The sequence below is a fragment of the Panulirus ornatus genome, chromosome 14, assembly GCF_036320965.1.
Source record: "Panulirus ornatus isolate Po-2019 chromosome 14, ASM3632096v1, whole genome shotgun sequence".
Taxonomy (NCBI): Eukaryota; Metazoa; Arthropoda; class Malacostraca; order Decapoda; family Palinuridae; genus Panulirus; species Panulirus ornatus.
The window spans coordinates 59,339,525-59,363,632 of record NC_092237.1 but is presented as its reverse complement, the minus strand read 5'-3'; the positions used below and the strand labels follow the sequence as shown (position 1 = coordinate 59,363,632).

Sequence of the window (24,108 nt, the reverse complement as noted above, 5' to 3'; positions counted from 1 at the left end):
GAGAATCTAAATATTGTTAGGAAAATATGAAGATAAATTCCCTTAAGTCACTGGATTGTGCTGAAGCTTAACCAACCTTCAACTTCTTTTTAGGTGGTGCCATTTCATGAATCTCCTCTTCCTCACTCTCTTCCTCCTTAATCTCACTATCATCATCATCATCATCATCACTTTCATATTCATCATCATCCTCATCTTCTAAGTTATCATTAAAGATGGCCCGCCTTCTAACTCTGCCGTTGTTGTCAGTTACAGTTTCATATGATGGCAATCCATCTGACAAGTTTCTACTGCAAAAGAAAAATCTTTGAGGAATTCTGGTCACTGCTTAACTTAAGCAGACTGTTCATACATGACTCATGCTTCTGTGTCTCTACTGAAATCTAAATGTATCATAAAAACAGCCTACAACATTCAAAAATGGCAGTTAAAACAAAGAATGCAAACAACTACAACTCAGCCCTCTAACGAGGATGAAGCAACACTTGAACTTTCAGTTTGTGTCCAGCTAGGATGAATTCAAGACAAAAGAGGAGAGAGTAAGGTATTCTTTGCTTTCAACCATGACTGTTTTATGCAGCAAAGAAGGATCCCTTGTCTTTTAAAATCATATAAACTCACCTTTGCTTAAAGTGTAACTCAACCCAAAAAATTGGGGAAAATAGAAAAATTCCAAAAATGGAGATCCAGATTTCAATCAAACAAAAATTATGAGTCTCTAGATTTATCCCACATGGTATCCAAGTAAGTTAATACCCCACTCAGTATACCAATCAAATAAGCAAAATAAAAAATAGAAAGAATGAATGAATTCAACTTACTCAACTGTAATATCTTGTGTTGCTTTCAAATCTTGAAAAAAAAAATAAACCCCATTTACTTACTTAAATAAGTCATTTGTGTCCTCTTCCTTTATGTCATTACTTGAAATAAACTGTGAATGAGAAAACAGCTGAATTTGACTAAGAGCTTGTTTTTCATCTGCAGTTTTCTGAAGGTCCAACAGTGGCTGAAGAACATTGTCCTCTTCCTCTTCACTATCTTCATTTATAGTCTAAAAGCAATAAAAAAGCTTTCAAATTCTAACAAAATATGTATCATTTTGGAAAAATTTTTTCGACAATTCAAACCTTAAGTATCGTGTAACTTGCATTGGGATGATTACAATTTGGACACAAAACATGGTCTTCAAATTTTCTGTTTTATAAAATGAAATACTTGTAAAAGTTGACGGTATAAAAAAAGGGCTAACATTCCTTATATGGGTGTGGTGTAGTGCTAAAGTTAAACCATTAATTCCCCAGGGTAGTGGTGAAAAAAAAGCATTTATGATAAAGGTAAAAATAAAAAGAATTCAAAGCTATAAACTATCTAATACTATATATAACATTAAGTAATGTTTCTACAAAATATGCACCTTGGCTTTGTTCCCATGATGTGATCCTCCAAGATCTATATATACAGCATCCTTATCATAAACTACCCCACCCACTCCTGACATGGGTGCATAAGTCAATCTCTCCTTAGCATTGAGTGATCTCTTCTTCAGATGTTCAGGAAGTGGGCAAGGGTCTGGTAAGAAGCTAATGTCCTTCATCTTGAAATCTCCACACCCTAAAAATAAATTAAAAAGAATTAAGAAAAAATCTTTAATTCATATCAACGTGCTATGAAAGCAGTCTACTGGTATCACAATAAAGATGCAGCATTTCCAGGATTCAATATCTTCAAGTTCACAATATGACTGATGTAATAACAGAGAGAGCTGAGAAAACATAATAGGGACACTGTAAATGGGAAGACATGCCAGGTAATATACATAAAATTATGATGAAGTCAAAAATGATTTAATCAAAAGGGGAAAATAATAAGTAACATTTTACAAGGATTATACTAAGATGAGATCAATTTACATAAAACTAATAGCCAAAACTCCACATCTAAAATCCTGTCTATCTCACTAAAGATGCCTATACACATTTTTACTAATTTCTTCCATACCCCCTGACATTACAGTTTTCATACCCTCAAGCAACACTATCAGTAAAATAAAATGACAGTTACTTCCATCACGTGCCCATAATAAAATGTTTCTTTCTCACATTGAATAAACCATTTTGTTGCAAGAACGTGACTGGCTAGTGAGAAAAAAGATTTGCCAAGAGTACCAATCTGAGTAAAAATTTTAGTTTTCTGTCTGCTTGCTTTTTCCTCCCTTAGCAAAGTAGTATCGGGAACAAATCACAGATCTCCCTTGGGTTCTTCTGTGACCCATTTTAGCAAGCTGATTCAAAAGGGGAGAATTTGTCTCCCCTCTCCCCCTACCCCTCCAATTCTGACATGTAGATCCTCTTAATCATTCTTTCCTCACCCTCTCCATGTACCTGAACTACTTCAGCACAACTCTAGTAAGTTTTCTTAATGAAACTGTACTTACAATTTGAAAGCAGGTTAATTCTAAAGGTTTCTTAACATAAAAAAAGCATCATATGCTGCTGGTTGCCGTTCTTAAACATCACATAATACTGACTGACTTTCACAGGCTGATGTACCCAGGGCATTAACCCCCTTTTCCACTCTATGCCTCACTTCAGTCCCCATAGTTCCATCGGCTGTCACGTCCATTCCTGCAGATCTAAATTACTCTCTTTCCTCCGGGTCTTCCCCATCCAAACTTACACTAAAATCATACTGTCTCATTCCCCTGCTGTACCTCATTACTTTTATTCAAATAAACTCTCAACTTTTTCCTTTCATACAGTCTCCATAAATCTGTCACCTGCTTTTTATCTTCACATTTATTTTCAGTGCCTAAAATGGCTGACCCACTATATTCTGCAACTTTTCCTTCTTCCTATAATATGCTTTAAAAAAACAGGGCTGAATAAAACTTAACATATGTCTCTTTACAAAATAACATATCATTCTGATTTAGATTTGAAAAACTTACCTGGAATGTGGACAATCTGGTGTCTTTGGAAGGGAACACCACGAACATAGCCATACAGCACAACATCACGATCACACTTGGGATTAGTCCTCACATGTTCAGGATTGGTGATATCCTCAAAGCGGTCAACTAGAAAAACACAAAAGTCAAAGTCGTGTGAAGCACTTGATCATCTGGTTTTATCCAGTCTGCTATTTCTCATTATACCATGGGATATCCTTGTTAGAATCCTTGGCTAGTATAGTAATATATCAAATTCACTGTGCAGCTCACATTCAACAATGTAAACACATATGACACACTTGATTCTGTAACAAGTTTGTTCTTAAACATGAACTCCTATTTAATCACAGTCAGACAGTACTGCAGTCTTCCTATTTCTTTCTTATACAAAATAAATGTACTATATCTCAGTTCAACCACATACACTACCAGAAGTTGATTTCTTGTTCCTCAATCGTCAAAACATGTAAACAAATTCAAAGACAAAATTACAAGGAATGGTAGACCATTGTGCAAGAAATGTATACCACAGTTGTGCAACATCCCCTATGGGGTTAGTTGGCAAATAGGCACTTGATGGAATCTGGGATGTGAAAAAAATCAGGCTTAAATTAGGCCAACTTATCAACTCACCCAAAGTAGTCTCAAAACTGGACCCAATTTTCCCAAGCCATGCTGTTCGTTCTTTCACCTCTCCCAGAAATGTTAATTCAGTTTCAGCTGCCTGGAGTGCATGCCTCTGTCATTAGCCAGACCATGTAACAGTAAAAAACAGTATCTCTCATAATTACTGTGTGGTCATTGGCAACCCATAGAATTATCTGATGTGATGTCTGTTTCTTTCCCAATACAGCTATGCTATGGAACTTTTTACCTCCTTATCTCTTTCCCAAATAACTAAAGTCTAAACATCCTAAAAAGGCAAGCCCTTAAACTCTTAAAAACATCTAAATTCTTCTTCACTTTTACTTCTTTGCTCACTTTATGCTTGATTTATAGCCTAACCTTCATGAAAGATTCTGTCTATGGAAAAGTGTGCTTTTTTTTTTTTTTTTTTTTTTTTATACTTTGTCGCTGTCTCCCGCGTTTGCGAGGTAGCGCAAGGAAACAGACGAAAGAAATGGCCCAACCCCCCCCCCCCCATACACATGTACATACACACGTCCACACACGCAAATATACATACCTACACAGCTTTCCATGGTTTACCCCAGACGCTTCACATGCCTTGATTCAATCCACTGACAGCACGTCAACCCCTGTATACCACATGACTCCAATTCACTCTATTCCTTGCCCTCCTTTCACCCTCCTGCATGTTCAGGCCCCGATCACACAAAATCTTTTTCACTCCATCTTTCCACCTCCAATTTGGTCTCCCTCTTCTCCTCGTTCCCTCCACCTCCGACACATATATCCTCTTGGTCAATCTCTCCTCACTCATTCTCTCCATGTGCCCAAACCATTTCAAAACACCCTCTTCTGCTCTCTCAACCACGCTCTTTTTATTTCCACACATCTCTCTTACCCTTACGTTACTTACTCGATCAAACCACCTCACACCACACATTGTCCTCAAACATCTCATTTCCAGCACATCCATCCTCCTGCGCACATCTCTATCCATAGCCCACGCCTCGCAACCATACAACATTGTTGGAACCACTATTCCCTCAAACATACCCATTTTCGCTTTCCGAGATAATGTTCTCGACTTCCACACATTTTTCAAGGCTCCCAAAATTTTCGCCCCCTCCCCCACCCTATGATCCACTTCCGCTTCCATGGTTCCATCCGCTGACAGATCCACTCCCAGATATCTAAAACACTTCACTTCCTCCAGTTTTTCTCCATTCAAACTCACCTCCCAATTGACTTGACCCTCACCCCTACTGTACCTAATAACCTTGCTCTTATTCACATTTACTCTCAACTTTCTTCTTCCACACACTTTACCAAACTCAGTCACCAGCTTCTGCAGTTTCTCACATGAATCAGCCACCAGCGCTGTATCATCAGCGAACAACAACTGACTCACTTCCCAAGCTCTCTCATCCCCAACAGACTTCATACTTGCCCCTCTTTCCAGGACTCTTGCATTTACCTCCCTTACAACCCCATCCATAAACAAATTAAACAACCATGGAGACATCACACACCCCTGCCGCAAACCTACATTCACTGAGAACCAATCACTTTCCTCTCTTCCTACACGTACACATGCCTTACATCCTCGATAAAAACTTTTCACTGCTTCTAACAACTTTCCTCCCACACCATATATTCTTAATACCTTCCACAGAGCATCTCTATCAACTCTATCATATGCCTTCTCCAGATCCATAAATGCTACATACAAATCCATTTGCTTTTCTAAGTATTTCTCACATACATTCTTCAAAGCAAACACCTGATCCACACATCCTCTACCACTTCTGAAACCGCACTGCTCTTCCCCAATCTGATGCTCTGTACATGCCTTCACCCTCTCGATCAATACCCTCCCATATAATTTACCAGGAATACTCAACAAACTTATACCTCTGTAATTTGAGCACTCACTCTTATCCCCTTTGCCTTTGTACAATGGCACTATGCACGCATTCCGCCAATCCTCAGGCACCTCACCATGAGTCATACATACATTAAATAACCTTACCAACCAGTCAACAATACAGTCACCCCCTTTTTTAATAAATTCCACTGCAATACCATCCAAACCTGCTGCCTTGCCGGCTTTCATCTTCCGCAAAGCTTTTACTACCTCTTCTCTGTTTACCAAATCATTTTCCCTAACCCTCTCACTTTGCACACCACCTCGACCAAAACACCCTATATCTGCCACTCTGTCATCAGACACATTCAACAAACCTTCAAAATACTCATTCCATCTCCTTCTCACATCACCGCTACTTGTTATCACCTCCCCATTTGCGCCCTTCACTGAAGTTCCCATTTGCTCCCTTGTCTTACGCACCCTATTTATTCAAGCACACTGACAACATTCAATGAAACCTTTTTAGATAAGGTTTGTACAACAGAGTAGACTGGAAAAATGGCATTACATGATTTAATTAAATGTATTTTATTAATATTAATTACATAAAACTTACCAACAACAAAAGGATGGGAAGAACGCCAAGTTAACGGACGGAACTTCATCACAGATACATAACGACCCAGATTCTTTATATCATTTTTCAGGTACTCCTCATGGATTAGGCCTGGTGGAGAAAGTAATTTGCCTCATACAGCAATATAAAGCATTAAACTGGAATTGCATAAAAGCTTAAAAGATATATAAAAGAATTGGAGGGAGTACACTTCAGTACAACTATGTAAAGTTATTACATAAAAAAAATATATATATATATATATATATATATATATATATATATATATATATCTTTCTTTCAAACTATTCGCCATTTCCCGCATTAGCAAGGTAGCGTTAAGAACAGAGGACTGGGCCTCTGAGGGAATATCCTCACCTGGCCCCCTTCTCTGTTCCTTCTCTTGGAAAGTTAAAAAAAAAAAAACAAGAGGGGAGGATATATATATATATATATAAGAGTAAATGTGAATAAGAGCAAGGTTATTAGGTACAGTAGGGTTGAGGGTCAAGTCAATTGGGAGGTGAGTTTGAATGGAGAAAAACTGGAGGAAGTGAAGTGTTTTAGATATTTGGGAGTGGATCTGGCAGCGGATGGAACCATGGAAGCGGAAGTGGATCATAGGGTGGGGGAGGGGGCGAAAATTCTGGGGGCCTTGAAGAATGTGTGGAAGTCGAGAACATTATCTCGGAAAGCAAAAATGGGTATGTTTGAAGGAATAGTGGTTCCAACAATGTTGTATGGTTGCGAGGCGTGGGCTATGGATAGAGTTGTGCGCAGGAGGATGGATGTGCTGGAAATGAGATGTTTGAGGACAATGTGTGGTGTGAGGTGGTTTGATCGAGTGAGTAACGTAAGGGTAAGAGAGATGTGAGGAAATAAAAAGAGCGTGGTTGAGAGAGCAGAAGAGGGTGTTTTGAAGTGGTTTGGGCACATGGAGAGGATGAGTGAGGAAAGATTGACCAAGAGGATATATGTGTCGGAGGTGGAGGGAGCAAGGAGAAGAGGGAGACCAAATTGGAGGTGGAAAGATGGAGTAAAAAAGATTTTGTGTGATCGGGGCCTGAACATGCAGGAGGGTGAAAGGAGGGCAAGGAATAGAGTGAATTGGAGCGATGTGGTATACCAGGGTTGACGTGCTGTCAGTGGATTGAATCAAGGCATGTGAAGCGTCTGGGGTAAACCATGGAAAGCTGTGTAGGTATGTATATTTGCGTGTGTGGACGTATGTATATACATGTGTATAATATATATATATATATATATATTATCCCTGGGGATAGGGGAGAAAGAATACTTCCCACGTATTCCCTGCGTGTCGTAGAAGGCGACTAAAAGGGGAGGGAGCGGGGGGCTGGAAATCCTCCCCTCTCACTTTTTTTTTTAATTTTCCAAAAGAGGGAACAGAGAAGGGGCCCAGGTGAGGATATTCCCTCAAGGGCCTAGTCCTCTGTTCTCAACGCTACCTCGCTAATGCGGGAAATGGCGAATAGTATGAAAGAATATATATATATATATATATGCTTACAGTACATGAATTAGAGGCAAATCATAAATGATACTTGCATTAATTTTAATCCATATAAAGTATGACAGACTAGTTAGGCTCTGTGAAAACAGAATTGACTGCACTGTACTAATCAGCCTGTGACTGCATTTGTACTTAATTATGATATGATAAGCTTGTAAGTCTATTAGAGAGTGGGAAGCAGAGTTGTTAGTCAGAGTTTTCAGCTTCATGAATGGATTATTTTTATTCTAATATGATCTGCTAGTGAATGGGGGCAGACAGTGTGAATTGTGTGCATGGGTATATATGTATGTGTCTGTGTATGTATATATATGTGTACATTGAGACGTATAGGTATGTATATTTGCGTGTGTGGACGTGTGTGTGTATACATTGTGTATGGAGGTGGGTTGGGCCATTTCTTTCATCTGTTTCCTTGCGCTACCTCGCAAACGCGGGAGACAGCGACAAAGCAAAATAAAAAATAATAATAATATATATATATATATATATATATATATATATATATATAATTACAGAGGTATAAGTTTGTTGAGTATTCCTGGTAAATTATATGGGAGGGTATTGATTGAGAGGGTGAAGGCATGTACAGAGCATCAGATTGGGGAAGAGCAGTGTGGTTTCAGAAGTGGTAGAGGATGTGTGGATCAGGTGTTTGCTTTGAAGAATGTATGTGAGAAATACTTAGAAAAGCAAATGGATTTGTATGTAGCATTTATGGATCTGGAGAAGGCATATGATAGAGTTGATAGAGATGCTCTGTGGAAGGTATTAAGAATATATGGTGTGGGAGGCAAGTTGTTAGAAGCAGTGAAAAGTTTTTATCGAGGATGTAAGGCATGTGTACATGTAGGAAGAGAGGAAAGTGATTGGTTCTCAGTGAATGTAGGTTTGCGGCAGGGGTGTGTGATGTCTCCATGGTTGTTTAATTTGTTTATGGATGGGGTTGTTAGGGAGGTAAATACAAGAGTCTTGGAAAGAGGGGCAAGTATGAAGTCTGTTGGGGATGAGAGAGCTTGGGAAGTGAGTCAGTTGTTGTTCGCTGATGATACAGCGCTGGTGGCGGATTCATGTGAGAAACTGCAGAAGCTGGTGACGGAGTTTGGTAAAGTGTGTGGAAGAAGAAAGTTAAGAGTAAATGTGAATAAGAGCAAGGTTATTAGGTACAGTAGGGCTGAGGGTCAAGTCAATTGGGAGGTGAGTTTGAATGGTGAAAAACTGGAGGAAGTGAAGTGTTTTAGATATCTGGGAGTGGATCTGTCAGCGGATGGAACCATGGAAGCGGAAGTGGATCATAGGGTGGGGGAGGGGGCGAAAATTTTGGGAGCCTTGAAAAATGTGTGGAAGTCGAGAACATTATCCCGGAAAGCAAAAATGGGTATGTTTGAAGGAATAGTAGTTCCAACAATGTTGTATGGTTGCGAGGCGTGGGCTATGGATAGAGTTGTGCGCAGGAGGATGGATGTGCTGGAAATGAGATGTTTGAGGACAATGTGTGGTGTGAGGTGGTTTGATCGAGTAAGTAACGTAAGGGTAAGAGAGAGGTGTGGAAATAAAAAGAGCGTGGTTGAGAGAGCAGAAGAGAGTGTTTTAAAATGGTTTGGGCACATGGAGAGAATGAGTGAGGAAAGATTGACCAAGAGGATATATGTGTCGGAGGTGGAGGGAACGAGGAGAAGAGGGAGACCAAATTGGAGGTGGAAAGATGGAGTGAAAAAGATTTTGTGTGATCGGGGCCTGAACATGCAGGAGGGTGAAAGGAGGGCAAGGAATAGAGGGAATTGGAGCGATGTGGTATACAGGGGTTGACGTGCTGTCAGTGGATTGAATCAAGGCATGTGAAGCGTCCGGGGTAAACCATGGAAAGCTGTGTAGGTATGTATATTTGTGTGTGTGGACGTGTGTATGTACATGTGTATGGGGGGGGTTGGGCCATTTCTTTCGTCTGTTTCCTTGCGCTACCTCGCAATACGCGGGAGACAGCGACAAAGTATAAAAAAAAAAAAAAAAAAAAAATATATATATATATATATGTTGTATGGTTGCGAGGCGTGGGCTATGGATAGAGTTGTGCGCAGGAGGATGGATGTGCTGGAAATGAGATGTTTGAGGACAATGTGTGGTGTGAGGTGGTTTGATCGAGTGAGTAACGTAAGGGTAAGAGAGATGTGTGGAAATAAAAAGAGCGTGGTTGAGAGAGCAGAAGAGGGTGTTTTGAAGTGGTTTGGGCACATGGAGAGGATGAGTGAGGAAAGATTGACCAAGAGGATATATGTGTCGGAGGTGGAGGGAGCAAGGAGAAGAGGGAGACCAAATTGGAGGTGGAAAGATGGAGTGAAAAAGATTTTGTGTGATCGGGGCCTGAACATGCAGGAGGGTGAAAGGAGGGCAAGGAATAGAGTGAATTGGAGCAATGTGGTATACCGGGGTTGACGTGCTGTCAGTGGATTGAATCAAGGCATGTGAAGCGTCTGGGGTAAACCATGGAAAGCTGTGTAGGTATGTATATTTGCGTGTGTGGACGTATGTATATACATGTGTATGGGGGGGGGGGGTTTGGGCCATTTCTTTCGTCTGTTTCCTTGCGCTACCTCACAAACGCGGGAGACAGCGACAAAGTATAAAAATATATATATATATATATATATATATATATATATATATATATATATATATATATATATATTTTTATATATATATATATATATATATATATATATATATATATATATATATATATATATATATATATATTTTTTTTTCCACACAATTCGCCATTTCCCGCGTTAGCGAGGTAGCGTTAAGAACAGAGGACTGAGCCTTTGAGGGAATATCCTCACTTAGCCCCCTTCTCTGTTCCTTCTTTTGGAAAATTAAAAACGAGAGGGGAGGATTTCCAGCCCCCCGCTCCCTTCCCTTTTAGTCGCCTTCTACGACACGCAGGGAATACGTGAGAAGTATTCTTTCTCCCCTATCCCCATATATATATATATATATATATATATATATATATATATATATATATATATATATTTAGGGAATCAGTGATGGATTGCGCAAAAGATGCTTGTGGCATGAGAAGAGTGGGAGGTGGGCTGTTTAGAAAGGGTAGTGAGTGGTGGGATGAAGAAGTAAGAGTATTAGTGAAAGAGAAGAGAGAGGCATTTGGACGATTTTTGCAGGGAAAAAATGCAATTGAGTGGGAGAAGTATAAAAGAAAGAGACAGGAGGTCAAGAGAAAGGTGCAAGAGGTGAAAAAAAGGGCAAATGAGAGTTGGGGTGAGAGACTATCAGTAAATTTTAGGGAGAATAAAAAGATGTTCTGGAAGGAGGTAAATAGGGTGCGTAAGACAAGGGAGCAAATGGGAACTTCAGTGAAGGGCGTAAATGGGGAGGTGATAACAAGTAGTGGTGATGTGAGAAGGAGATGGAATGAGTATTTTGAAGGTTTGTTGAATGTGTCTGATGACAGAGTGGCAGATATAGGGTGTTTGGGTCGAGGTGGTGTGCAAAGTGAGAGGGTTAGGGAAAATGATTTGGTAAACAGAGAAGAGGTAGTAAAAGCTTTGCGGAAGATGAAAGCCGGCAAGGCAGCAGGTTTGGATGGTATTGCAGTGGAATTTATTAAAAAAGGGGGTGACTGTATTGTTGACTGGTTGGTAAGGTTATTTAATGTATGTATGACTCATGGTGAGGTGCCTGAGGATTGGCGGAATGCGTGCATAGTGCCATTGTACAAAGGCAAAGGGGATAAGAGTGAGTGCTCAAATTACAGAGGTATAAGTTTGTTAAGTATTCCTGGTAAATTATATGGGAGGGTATTGATTGAGAGGGTGAAGGCATGTACAGAGCATCAGATTGGGGAAGAGCAGTGTGGTTTCAGAAGTGGTAGAGGATGTGTGGATCAGGTGTTTGCTTTGAAGAATGTATGTGAGAAATACTTAGAAAAGCAAATGGATTTGTATGTAGCATTTATGGATCTGGAGAAGGCATATGATAGAGTTGATAGAGATGCTCTGTGGAAGGTATTAAGAATATATGGTGTGGGAGGCAAGTTGTTAGAAGCAGTGAAAAGTTTTTATCGAGGATGTAAGGCATGTGTACGTGTAGGAAGAGAGGAAAGTGATTGGTTCTCAGTGAATGTAGGTTTGCGGCAGGGGTGTGTGATGTCTCCATGGTTGTTTAATTTGTTTATGGATGGGGTTGTTAGGGAGGTAAATACAAGAGTCTTGGAAAGAGGGGCAAGTATGAAGTCTGTTGGGGATGAGAGAGCTTGGGAAGTGAGTCAGTTGTTGTTCGCTGATGATACAGCGCTGGTGGCGGATTCATGTGAGAAACTGCAGAAGCTGGTGACGGAGTTTGGTAAAGTGTGTGGAAGAAGAAAGTTAAGAGTAAATGTGAATAAGAGCAAGGTTATTAGGTACAGTAGGGTTGAGGGTCAAGTCAATTGGGAGGTGAGTTTGAATGGAGAAAAACTGGAGGAAGTGAAGTGTTTTAGATATCTGGGAGTGGATCTGTCAGCGGATGGAACCATGGAAGCGGAAGTGAATCATAGGGTGGGGGAGGGGGTGAAAATTTTGGGAGCCTTGAAAAATGTGTGGAAGTCGAGAACATTATCCCGGAAAGCAAAAATGGGTATGTTTGAAGGAATAGTAGTTCCAACAATGTTGTATGGTTGCGAGGCGTGGGCTGTGGATAGAGTTGTGCGCAGGAGGATGGATGTGCTGGAAATGAGATGTTTGAGGACAATGTGTGGTGTGAGGTGGTTTGATCGAGTAAGTAACGTAAGGGTAAGAGAGATGTGTGGAAATAAAAAGAGCGTGGTTGAGAGAGCAGAAGAGGGTGTTTTGAAATGGTTTGGGCACATGGAGAGAATGAGTGAGGAAAGATTGACCAAGAGGATATATGTGTCGGAGGTGGAGGGAACGAGGAGAAGAGGGAGACCAAATTGGAGGTGGAAAGATGGAGTGAAAAGGATTTTGTGTGATCGGGGCCTGAACATGCAGGAGGGTGAAAGGAGGGCAAGGAATAGAGGGAATTGGAGCGATGTGGTATACAGGGGTTGACGTGCTGTCAGTGGATTGAATCAAGGCATGTGAAGCATCCGGGGTAAACCAAGGAAAGCTGTGTAGGTATGTATATTTGCGTGTGTGGACGTGTGTATGTACATGTGTATGGGGGGGGGTTGGGCCATTTCTTTCGTCTGTTTCCTTGCGCTACCTCGCAAACGCGGGAGACAGCGACAAAGTATAAAAAAAAGAAGAAAAAAAAAAAAAAATATATATATATATATATATATATATATATTTTTTTTTTGCTTTGTCGCTGTCTCCTGCGTTTGCGAGATAGCGCAAGGAAACAGACGAAAGAAATGGCCCAACCCACCCCCATACACATGTATATACATACGTCCACACACACAAATATACATACCTACACAGCTTTCCATGGTTTACCCCAGACGCTTCACATGCCTTGATTCAATCCACTGACAGCACGTCAACCCCGGTATACCACATCGCTCCAATTCACTCTATTCCTTGCCCTCCTTTCACCCTCCTGCATGTTCAGGCCCCGATCACACAAAATCTTTTTCACTCCATCTTTCCACCTCCAATTTGGTCTCCCTCTTCTCCTCGTTCCCTCCACCTCCGACACATATATCCTCTTGGTCAATCTTTCCTCACTCATTCTCTCCATGTGCCCAAACCATTTCAAAACACCCTCTTCTGCTCTCTCAACCACGCTCTTTTTATTTCCACACATCTCTCTTACCCTTACGTTACTTACTCGATCAAACCACCTCACACCACACATTGTCCTCAAACATCTCATTTCCAGCACATCCATCCTCCTGCGCACAACTCTATCCATAGCCCACGCCTCGCAACCATACAACATTGTTGGAACCACTATTCCTTCAAACATACCCATTTTTGCTTTCCGAGATAATGTTCTCGACTTCCGCACATTCTTCAAGGCTCCCAGAATTTTCGCCCCCTCCCCCACCCTATGATCCACTTCCGCTTCCATGGTTCCATCCGCTGCCAGATCCACTCCCAGATATCTAAAACACTTCACTTCCTCCAGTTTTTCTCCATTCAAACTCACCTCCCAATTGACTTTACCCTCAACCCTACTGTACCTAATAACCTTGCTCTTATTCACATTTACTCTTAACTTTCTTCTTTCACACACTTTACCAAACTCAGGCACCAGCTTCTGCAGTTTCTCACATGAATCAGCCACCAGCACTGTATCATCAGCGAACAACAACTGACTCACTTCCCAAGCTCTCTCATCCCCAACAGACTTCATACTTGCCCCTCTTTCCAAAACTCTTGCATTCACCTCCCTAACAACCCCATCCATAAACAATATATATATATATATATATATATATATATGGGTATGTTTGAAGGAATAGTGGTTCCAACAATGTTGTATGGTTGCGAGGCGTGGGCTATGGATAGAGTTGTGCGCAGGAGGGTGGATGTGCTGGAAATGAGATGTTTGAGGACAATGTGTGGTGTGAGGTGGTTTGATTGAGTAAGTAATGTAAGGGTAAGAGAGATGTGTGGAAATAAAAAGAGCATGGCTGAGAGAGCAGAGGAGGGTGTTTTGAAATGGTTTGGGTACATGGAGAGAATGAGTGAGGAAAGATTGACCAAGAGGATATATGTGTCGGAGGTGGAGGGAACAAGGAGAAGTGGGAGACCAAATTGGAGGTGGAAAGATGGAGTGAAAAAGATTTTGTGTGATTGGGGCCTGAACATGCAGGAGGGTGAAAGGAGGGCAAGGAATAGAGTGAATTGGATCGATGTGGTATACCGGGGTTGACGTGCTGTCAGTGGATTGAATCAGGGAATGTGAAGTGTCTGGGGTAAACCATGGAAAGTTGTGTGGGGCCTGGATGTGGAAAGGGAGCTGTGGTTTCGGGCATTATTGCGTGGCAGCTAGAGACTGAGTGTGAACGAATGGGGCCTTTGTTGTCTTTTCCTAGTGCTACCTCACACACATGAGGGGGGAGGGGGAAGGTATTCCATGTGTGGCGAGGTGGCGATGGGAGTGAATGGGGGCAGACAGTGAATTGTGTGCATGGGTATATATGTATGTGTCTGTGTATGTATATATATGTGTACACTGAGATGTATAGGTATGTATATTTGCGTGTGTGGACGTGTGTGTGTATACATTGTGTATGGGGGTGGGTTGGGCCATTTCTTTCGTCTGTTTCCTTGCGCTACCTCGCAAACGCGGGAGACCGGCAAAAAAAAAAAAAATATATATACATATGGAGAGAATGAGTGAGGAAAGATTGACCAAGAGGATATATGTGTCGGAGGTGGAGGGAACGAGGAGAAGTGGGAGACCAAATTGGAGGTGGAAAGATGGAGTGAAAAAGATTTTGTGTGATCGGGGCCTGAACATGCAGGAGGGTGAAAGGAGGGCAAGGAAGAGAGTGAATTGGATCGATGTGGTATACCGGGGTTGACGTGCTGTCAGTGGATTGAATCAGGGCATGTGAAGCGTCTGGGGTAAACCATGGAAAGCTGTGTGGGTATGTATATTTGCGTGTGTGGACGTATGTATATACATATGTATTTAATTTTCCAAAGAGGGAACGAAAGGGGCCCCCGGTGAGGATTTTCCCCTCAAGGGCCCAGTCCTTTTTCTCAACGCACCTGCTAAGCGGGGAAAGGGCGAATGTATAAAAAGAATATATTAAAAATTAAAAAGCTTAAAAAAGAAAAAGGGGAAAATAAAAAATATACTTGCTTTAAATTTTAATCCATATAAAGTATGACAGACTAGTTTTAGGCTCTGTAAAAACAAAAATTGACTGCACGAAAAAATCAGCCTGTGACTGTTTTTGTACTTAATTATGATATGTAATTTGTAACTTTTAGAGGTGGGAAGCAGATTTGTTGTCAAGTTTTCGTTTAGAAGGGATTATTTTTTTTCAAATTTTGATCTGCATAAAATGGGGGCGACGTGGATTGTGTGCATGGGTTATTTATTGTCTGTGTATGAATTATATGTGTCATTGGACGATAGGTAGGTTTTGCGGTGTGGACGGTTGTGTGTATATTTTGTGTATGGAGGGGGTTGGGCCTTTCTTTCATCTTTTCCTTGGCTACCCCCAAAAGGGGGGAGACAGCGACAAAGCAAAATAAAAAATAAAATAAAATATATATATAATATATATTAAAAATTTTATATAAAATTACAGAGGTATAAGTTTTTTGAGTATTCCTGGTAAATTAATGGGAGGGTATAAAGAGAGGTAAAGGCTTTACAGAGCATCGATTGGGGAAGAGCATTGGTTTCAAAAGGGGAGGGATGTGTGGATGGTTTTTCCCTTGAAGAATGTAGTGAGAAATATTTTAAAAAAAGCAAATGGATTTTATGTAGTTATGGATCTGGAGAAGGCAATGATAGAGTTGATAAGAGCTCTGTGGAATTTTAAAGAATATATGGTGTGGAGGCAAGTTGTTAGAAGAGTAAAAATTTTTTTCGAGGTGAAAGGCAGTGTCAGTAGAAGAGGGGAAAAGTGTTGGGTTCTCGTGATGGGGTTTTGCGGCAGGGTGGTGAGTCTCCATGGTTTTTAATTTGTTTAGGAGGGGTTGTTGGGAGGAAATAAAGATCTTGGAAAGAGGGGCAAGTATAAAGTCTTTTGGGGGATGAGAAGTTTGGGGAAGTGAGTCAGTTGTTGTTCGCTATGATACAGCGCTGGGGGCGGATTCAAAGGAAAATGCAGAATGGTGACGGAGTTTGTAAAGTGGGGGGAAAAGAAATTAAGAGTAAATTGAAAAGACAAGGTTTTTGACAGTAGGGCTGAGGTCAATCAATTGGGGGGTGATTTGAATTAAAAAAACTGGAGGAAGGGAATGTTTTAGATATCTGGGGTGATCTGTCAGGGGAGGGAAAAATGGAAGCGGAAGTGGATCATAGGGTGGGGGAGGGGGGGCAAAATTTTGGGGGAGCCTTAAAAAAATGTGGGAAAGCGAAACATTACCCGGGGAAAGCAAAAAGGGGTAGTTTGAAGGGAAAGTAGTTCCAACAATGTTGTTTTGGAGCGTGGGCGGATAAGTTGTGCGCAGGAGGTGGATGTGCTGGAAAGGAATTTTTTGGGGAAAGTGTGGTGTGAGGTGGTTTATGAGTAAGTAACGAAGGGGTAAGAGAGAGGTGGGGAAATAAAAAGGCGGGGTTGAGAGGCAGAAGAGAGTGTTTTAAAAGGGTTTGGGCCATGGGAGAAGAGTGGGGAAAGTTGACCAAGGGGAAATTATTGTGGGAGGTGGGGGAACGAAAAGAGGGAGCCCAAATTGGAGGGGGAAAAGATGGAGGAAAAAGATTTTTGTGTGATCGGGGCCCGAACATGCAGGAGGTGAAAGGAGGGCAAGAATAGAGTGAATTGGAGCAATGTGGTATAGGGGTTTACGTGCTGTATGGATGAATCAAGGATTGAACGAGGGGTAAACCATGGAAAGGTGTAGTATGAAAATTTTCGTGTGTGGACGTAGTATTCATGGGTTTTGGGGGGGGGGGGGGTTTGGGCCATTTTCTTTCGTCTGTTTCCTTCCTACCTCACAAAAGCGGGAGACAGCGACAAAGTAATAAAAAATATATATATATTATATATAATATATTATATATATAAAATATATATAATATATATTATATTTTTATATATATATATATATATATAATATTATATATATATATATATATATATATATATATATATATATATTTTTTTTTCCACACATCGCCTTCCTTTTCCCGCGTTAGCGAGGTAGCGTTAAGAACAGAGGACTGAGCCTTTGAGGGAATATCCTCACTTAGCCCCCTTCTCTGTTCCTTCTTTTGGAAAATTAAAAACGAGAGGGGAGGATTTCCAGCCCCCGCTCCCTTCCCTTTTAGTCGCCTTCTACGACACGCAGGGAATACGTGAGAATTTATCTTTCTCCCCTATCCCCATATATATATATATATATATATATATATATATAATATATATATATATATATTTAGGGAATCAGTGATGGATTGCGCAAAAGATGCTTGTGGCATGAGAAGAGTGGGAGGTGGGCTGTTTAGAAAGGGTAGTGAGTGGTGGGATGAAGAAGTAAGAGTAATTAGTGAAAGAGAAGAGAGAGGCATTTGGACGTTTTTTTGCAGGGAAAAAATGCAATTGAGTGGGAGAAGTATAAAAGAAAGAGACAGGAGGTCAAGAGAAAGGTGCAAGAGGTGAAAAAAAGGGCAAATGAGAGTTGGGGTGAGAGACTATCAGTAAATTTTAGGGAGAATAAAAAGATGTTCTGGAAGGAGGTAAAATAGGGTGCGTAAGACAAGGGAGCAAATGGGAACTTCAGTGAAGGGCTTTAAATGGGGAGGTGATAACAAGTAGTGGTGATTGTGAGAAGGAGATGGAATGAGTATTTTGAAGGTTTGTTGAATGTGTCTGATGACAAGTGGCAGATATAGGGTGTTTGGGTCGAGGTGGTGTGCAAAGTGAGAGGGTTAGGGAAAATGATTTGGTAAAACAGAGAAGAGGTAGTAAAAGCTTTGCGGAAGATGAAAGCCGGCAAGGCAGCAGGTTTGGATGGTATTGCAGTGGAATTTATTAAAAAAGGGGGTGACTGTATTGTTGACTGGTTGGTAAGGTTATTTAATGTATGTATGACTCATGGTGAGGTGCCTGAGGATTGGCGGAATGCGTGCATAGTGCCATTGTACAAAGGCAAAGGGGATAAGAGTGAGTGCTCAAATTACAGAGGTATAAGTTTGTTGAGTATTCCTGGTAAATTATATGGGAGGGTATTGATTGAGAGGGTGAAGGCATGTACAGAGCATCAGATTGGGAAGAGCAGTGTGGTTTCAGAAGTGGTAGAGGATGTGTGGATCAGGGTTTTGCTTTGAAGAATGTATGTGAGAAATACTTAGAAAAGCAAATGGATTTGTATGTAGCATTTATGGATCTGGAGAAGGCATATGATAGAGTTGATAGAGATGCTCTGTGGAAGGTATTAAGAATATATGGTGTGGGAGGCAAGTTGTTAGAAGCAGTGAAAAGTTTTTATCGAGGATGTAAGGCATGTGTACGTGTAGGAAGAGAGGAAAGTGATTGGTTCTCAGTGAATGTAGGTTTGCGGCGGGGGTGTGTGGATGTCTCCATGGTTGTTTAATTTGTTTATGGATGGGGTTGTTAGGGAGGTAAATACAAGAGTCTTGGAAAGAGGGGCAAGTATGAAGTCTGTTGGGGATGAGAGAGCTTGGGAAGTGAGTCAGTTGTTGTTCGCTGATGATACAGCGCTGGTGGCGGATTCATGTGAGAAACTGCAGAAGCTGGTGACGGAGTTGGTAAAGTGTGTGGAAGAAGAAAGTTAAGAGTAAATGTGAATAAGAGCAAGGTTATTAGGTACAGTAGGGTTGAGGGTCAAGTCAATTGGGAGGTGAGTTTGAATGGAGAAAAACTGGAGGAAGTGAAGTGTTTTAGATATCTGGGAGTGGATCTGTCAGCGGATGGAACCATGGAAGCGGAAGTGGATCATAGGGTGGGGGAGGGGGCGAAAATTTTGGGAGCCTTGAAAAATGTGTGGAAGTCGAGAACATTATCCCGGAAAGCAAAAATGGGTATGTTTGAAGGAATAGTAGTTCCAACAATGTTGTATGGTTGCGAGGCGTGGGCTATGGATAGAGTTGTGCGCAGGAGGATGGATGTGCTGGAAATGAGATGTTTGAGGACAATGTGTGGTGTGAGGTGGTTTGATCGAGTAAGTAACGTAAGGGTAAGAGAGATGTGTGGAAATAAAAAGAGCGTGGTTGAGAGAGCAGAAGAGGGTGTTTTGAAATGGTTTGGGCACATGGAGAGAATGAGTGAGGAAAGATTGACCAAGAGGATATATGTGTCGGAGGTGGAGGGAACGAGGAGAAGAGGGAGACCAAATTGGAGGTGGAAAGATGGAGTGAAAAGGATTTTGTGTGATCGGGGCCTGAACATGCAGGAGGGTGAAAGGAGGGCAAGGAATAGAGGGAATTGGAGCGATGTGGTATACAGGGGTTGACGTGCTGTCAGTGGATTGAATCAAGGCATGTGAAGCATCCGGGGTAAACCAAGGAAAGCTGTGTAGTATGTATATTTGCGTGTGTGGACGTGTGTATGTACATGTGTATGGGGGGGGGGTTGGGCCATTTCTTTCGTCTGTTTCCTTGCGCTACCTCGCAAACGCGGGAGACACCGACAAAGTTAAAAAAAAAAAAAAAAAAAAAAAAAATATAATATATATATTATATATATATATATATATATATATATAATTTTTTTTTTTGCTTTGTCGCTGTCTCCTGCGTTTGCGAGATAGCGCAAGGAAACAGACGAAAGAAATGGCCCAACCCACCCCCATACACATGTATATACATACGTCCACACACACAAATATACATACCTACACAGCTTTCCATGGTTTACCCCAGACGCTTCACATGCCTTGATTCAATCCACTGACAGCACGTCAACCCCGGTATACCACATCGCTCCAATTCACTCTATTCCTTGCCCTCCTTTCACCCTCCTGCATGTTCAGGCCCCCGATCACACAAAATCTTTTTCACTCCATCTTTCCACCTCCAATTTGGTCTCCCTCTTCTCCTCGTTCCCTCCACCTCCGACACATATATCCTCTTGGTCAATCTTTCCTCACTCATTCTCTCCATGTGCCCAAACCATTTCAAAACACCCTCTTCTGCTCTCTCAACCACGCTCTTTTTATTTCCACACATCTCTCTTACCCTTACGTTACTTACTCGATCAAACCACCTCACACCACACATTGTCCTCAAACATCTCATTTCCAGCACATCCATCCTCCTGCGCACAACTCTATCCATAGCCCACGCCTCGCAACCATACAACATTGTTGGAACCACTATTCCTTCAAACATACCCATTTTTGCTTTCCGAGATAATGTTCTCGACTTCCGCACATTCTTCAAGGCTCCCAGAATTTTCGCCCCCTCCCCCACCCTATGATCCACTTCCGCTTCCATGGTTCCATCCGCTGCCAGATCCACTCCCAGATATCTAAAACACTTCACTTCCTCCAGTTTTTCTCCATTCAAACTCACCTCCCAATTGACTTTACCCTCAACCCTACTGTACCTAATAACCTTGCTCTTATTCACATTTACTCTTAACTTTCTTCTTTCACACACTTTACCAAACTCAGGCACCAGCTTCTGCAGTTTCTCACATGAATCAGCCACCAGCACTGTATCATCAGCGAACAACAACTGACTCACTTCCCAAGCTCTCTCATCCCCAACAGACTTCATACTTGCCCCTCTTTCCAAAACTCTTGCATTCACCTCCCTAACAACCCCATCCATAAACAATATATATATATATATATATATATATATATATGGGTATGTTTGAAGGAATAGTGGTTCCAACAATGTTGTATGGTTGCGAGGCGTGGGCTATGGATAGAGTTGTGCGCAGGAGGGTGGATGTGCTGGAAATGAGATGTTTGAGGACAATGTGTGGTGTGAGGTGGTTTGATTGAGTAAGTAATGTAAGGGTAAGAGAGATGTGTGGAAATAAAAAGAGCATGGCTGAGAGAGCAGAGGAGGGTGTTTTGAAATGGTTTGGGTACATGGAGAGAATGAGTGAGGAAAGATTGACCAAGAGGATATATGTGTCGGAGGTGGAGGGAACAAGGAGAAGTGGGAGACCAAATTGGAGGTGGAAAGATGGAGTGAAAAAGATTTTGTGTGATTGGGGCCTGAACATGCAGGAGGGTGAAAGGAGGGCAAGGAATAGAGTGAATTGGATCGATGTGGTATACCGGGGTTGACGTGCTGTCAGTGGATTGAATCAGGGAATGTGAAGTGTCTGGGGTAAACCATGGAAAGTTGTGTGGGGCCTGGATGTGGAAAGGGAGCTGTGGTTTCGGGCATTATTGCGTGGCAGCTAGAGACTGAGTGTGAACGAATGGGGCCTTTGTTGTCTTTTCCTAGTGCTACCTCACACACATGAGGGGGGAGGGGGAAGGTATTCCATGTGTGGCGAGGTGGCGATGGGAGTGAATGGGGGCAGACAGTGAATTGTGTGCATGGGTATATATGTATGTGTCTGTGTATGTATATATATGTGTACACTGAGATGTATAGGTATGTATATTTGCGTGTGTGGACGTGTGTGTGTATACATTGTGTATGGGGGTGGGTTGGGCCATTTCTTTCGTCTGTTTCCTTGCGCTACCTCGCAAACGCAGGAGACCGGCAAAAAAAAAAAAAATATATATACATATGGAGAGAATGAGTGAGGAAAGATTGACCAAGAGGATATATGTGTCGGAGGTGGAGGGAACGAGGAGAAGTGGGAGACCAAATTGGAGGTGGAAAGATGGAGTGAAAAAGATTTTGTGTGATCGGGGCCTGAACATGCAGGAGGGTGAAAGGAGGGCAAGGAAGAGAGTGAATTGGATCGATGTGGTATACCGGGGTTGACGTGCTGTCAGTGGATTGAATCAGGGCATGTGAAGCGTCTGGGGTAAACCATGGAAAGCTGTGTGGGTATGTATATTTGCGTGTGTGGACGTATGTATATACATATGTATGGGGGTGGGTTGGGCCATTTCTTTTGTCTGTCTCCTTGCGCTACCTCGCAAACGCGGGAGACAGCGGCAAAAAATATATATATATATATATATATATATATATATATATATATATATATATATATATATATATATATATATTGATACAGCGCTGGTGGCTGATTCATGTGAGAAACTGCAGAAGCTGGTGACTGAGTTTGGTAAAGTGTGTGGAAGAAGAAAGTTAAGAGTAAATGTGAATAAGAGCAAGGTTATTAGGTACAGTAGGGTTGAGGGTCAAGTCAATTGGGAGGTGAGTTTGAATGGAGAAAAACTGGAGGAAGTGAAGTGTTTTAGATATCTGGGAGTGGATCTGTCAGCGGATGGAACCATGGAAGCGGAAGTGGATCATAGGGTGGGGGAGGGGGCGAAAATTTTGGGAGCCTTGAAAAATGTGTGGAAGTCGAGAACATTATCTCGGAAAGCAAAAATGGGTATGTTTGAAGGAATAGTGGTTCCAACAATGTTGTATGGTTGCGAGGCGTGGGCTATGGATAGAGTTGTGCGCAGGAGGATGGATGTGCTGGAAATGAGATGTTTGAGGACAATGTGTGGTGTGAGGTGGTTTGATCGAGTAAGTAACGTAAGGGTAAGAGAGATGTGTGGAAATAAAAAGAGCGTGGTTGAGAGAGCAGAAGAGGGTGTTTTGAAATGGTTTGGGCACATGGAGAGAATGAGTGAGGAAAGATTGACCAAGAGGATATATGTGTCGGAGGTGGAGGGAACGAGGAGAAGAGGGAGACCAAATTGGAGGTGGAAAGATGGAGTGAAAAAGATTTTGTGTGATCGGGGCCTGAACATGCAGGAGGGTGAAAGGAGGGCAAGGAATAGAGTGAATTGGAGCGATGTGGTATACAGGGGTTGACGTGCTGTCAGTGGATTGAATCAAGGCATGTGAAGCGTCTGGGGTAAACCATGGAAAGCTTTGTAGGTATGTATATTTGCGTGTGTGGACGTGTGTATGTACGTGTGTATGGGGGTTGGGCCATTTCTTTCGTCTGTTTCCTCGCGCTACCTCGCAAACGCGGGAGACAGCGACAAAGTATAAAAAAAAAAAAAAAAAAAAAAAAAAAAAATATATTGATACATATATGCGCATATATGTATATATATGAGTGGATGGGCCATTCTTCATCTGTTTCCTGGCACTACCTCACTGACTTAGGAAACTGATTATCTATAATAATAATAACAACAATAATAATAGTAATAATTTATTCCCTGGGGATAGGGTAGAAAGAATACTTCCCATGTATTCCCTGCGTGTCATAGAAGGCGGCTAAAAGGGGAGGGAGCGGGGGGCTAAAAATCCTCCCCTCTTGTTTTTTTTTTAATTTTCCAAAAGAAGGAACAGAGAAGGGGGTCAGGTGAGGATATTCCCTCAGAGGCCCAGTCCTCTGTTCTTAACGCTACCTTGCTAACGCGGGAAATGGCGAATAGTTTGAAAGAAAGAAAGAATAATAATAATAATAAAAAATCTACAAGCAGGGATGCACTTGCAGGATGTTCCCTAAACATGTTCATCATCATTCTCATATATATCCCACAGCCCTCTTCAGTGATATTCTTGCTGCTTCAAGGCCATGCTACAATCATGACAATGATTCAGCCTCACCAACGATTACTTTTCTCTCATGGGGTAACCTAAAGCAGATGAAATCTGGTAACTCTACAAAGAGAAACCAAGAATTGTTGAATAACCATATTTCCAATGGACAGCCCTATTCAGAGAGCCTGGCAACATCCATTAGCTTCATCTGTACATTTAATCCTTAACCCAAGAAGTGCTCATCATTCATACTGGTCAGTGTGGCAATCCTTTCATATGGACATGACCTCATAATCACA

The 24,108-nt window shown here is 41.6% G+C and overlaps 1 protein-coding gene across 1 annotated transcript in view; it reads right to left on the bottom strand.

Annotated features, from left to right (window-relative positions):
- Window positions 1-24,108, bottom strand: part of LOC139753478 (ribosome biogenesis protein BMS1 homolog) — a 71,213-nt gene that overhangs the window by 22,528 nt on the left and 24,577 nt on the right. The window contains exons 6-10 of the mRNA XM_071670036.1: window positions 6,067-6,177; window positions 2,951-3,079; window positions 1,418-1,614; window positions 885-1,054; window positions 77-290 (exon numbers count right to left, since the gene is read on the bottom strand). Coding sequence (XP_071526137.1) covers window positions 77-290; window positions 885-1,054; window positions 1,418-1,614; window positions 2,951-3,079; window positions 6,067-6,177 — 821 coding nt within the window. The remainder of the gene's footprint in view (window positions 1-76; window positions 291-884; window positions 1,055-1,417; window positions 1,615-2,950; window positions 3,080-6,066; window positions 6,178-24,108) is intronic.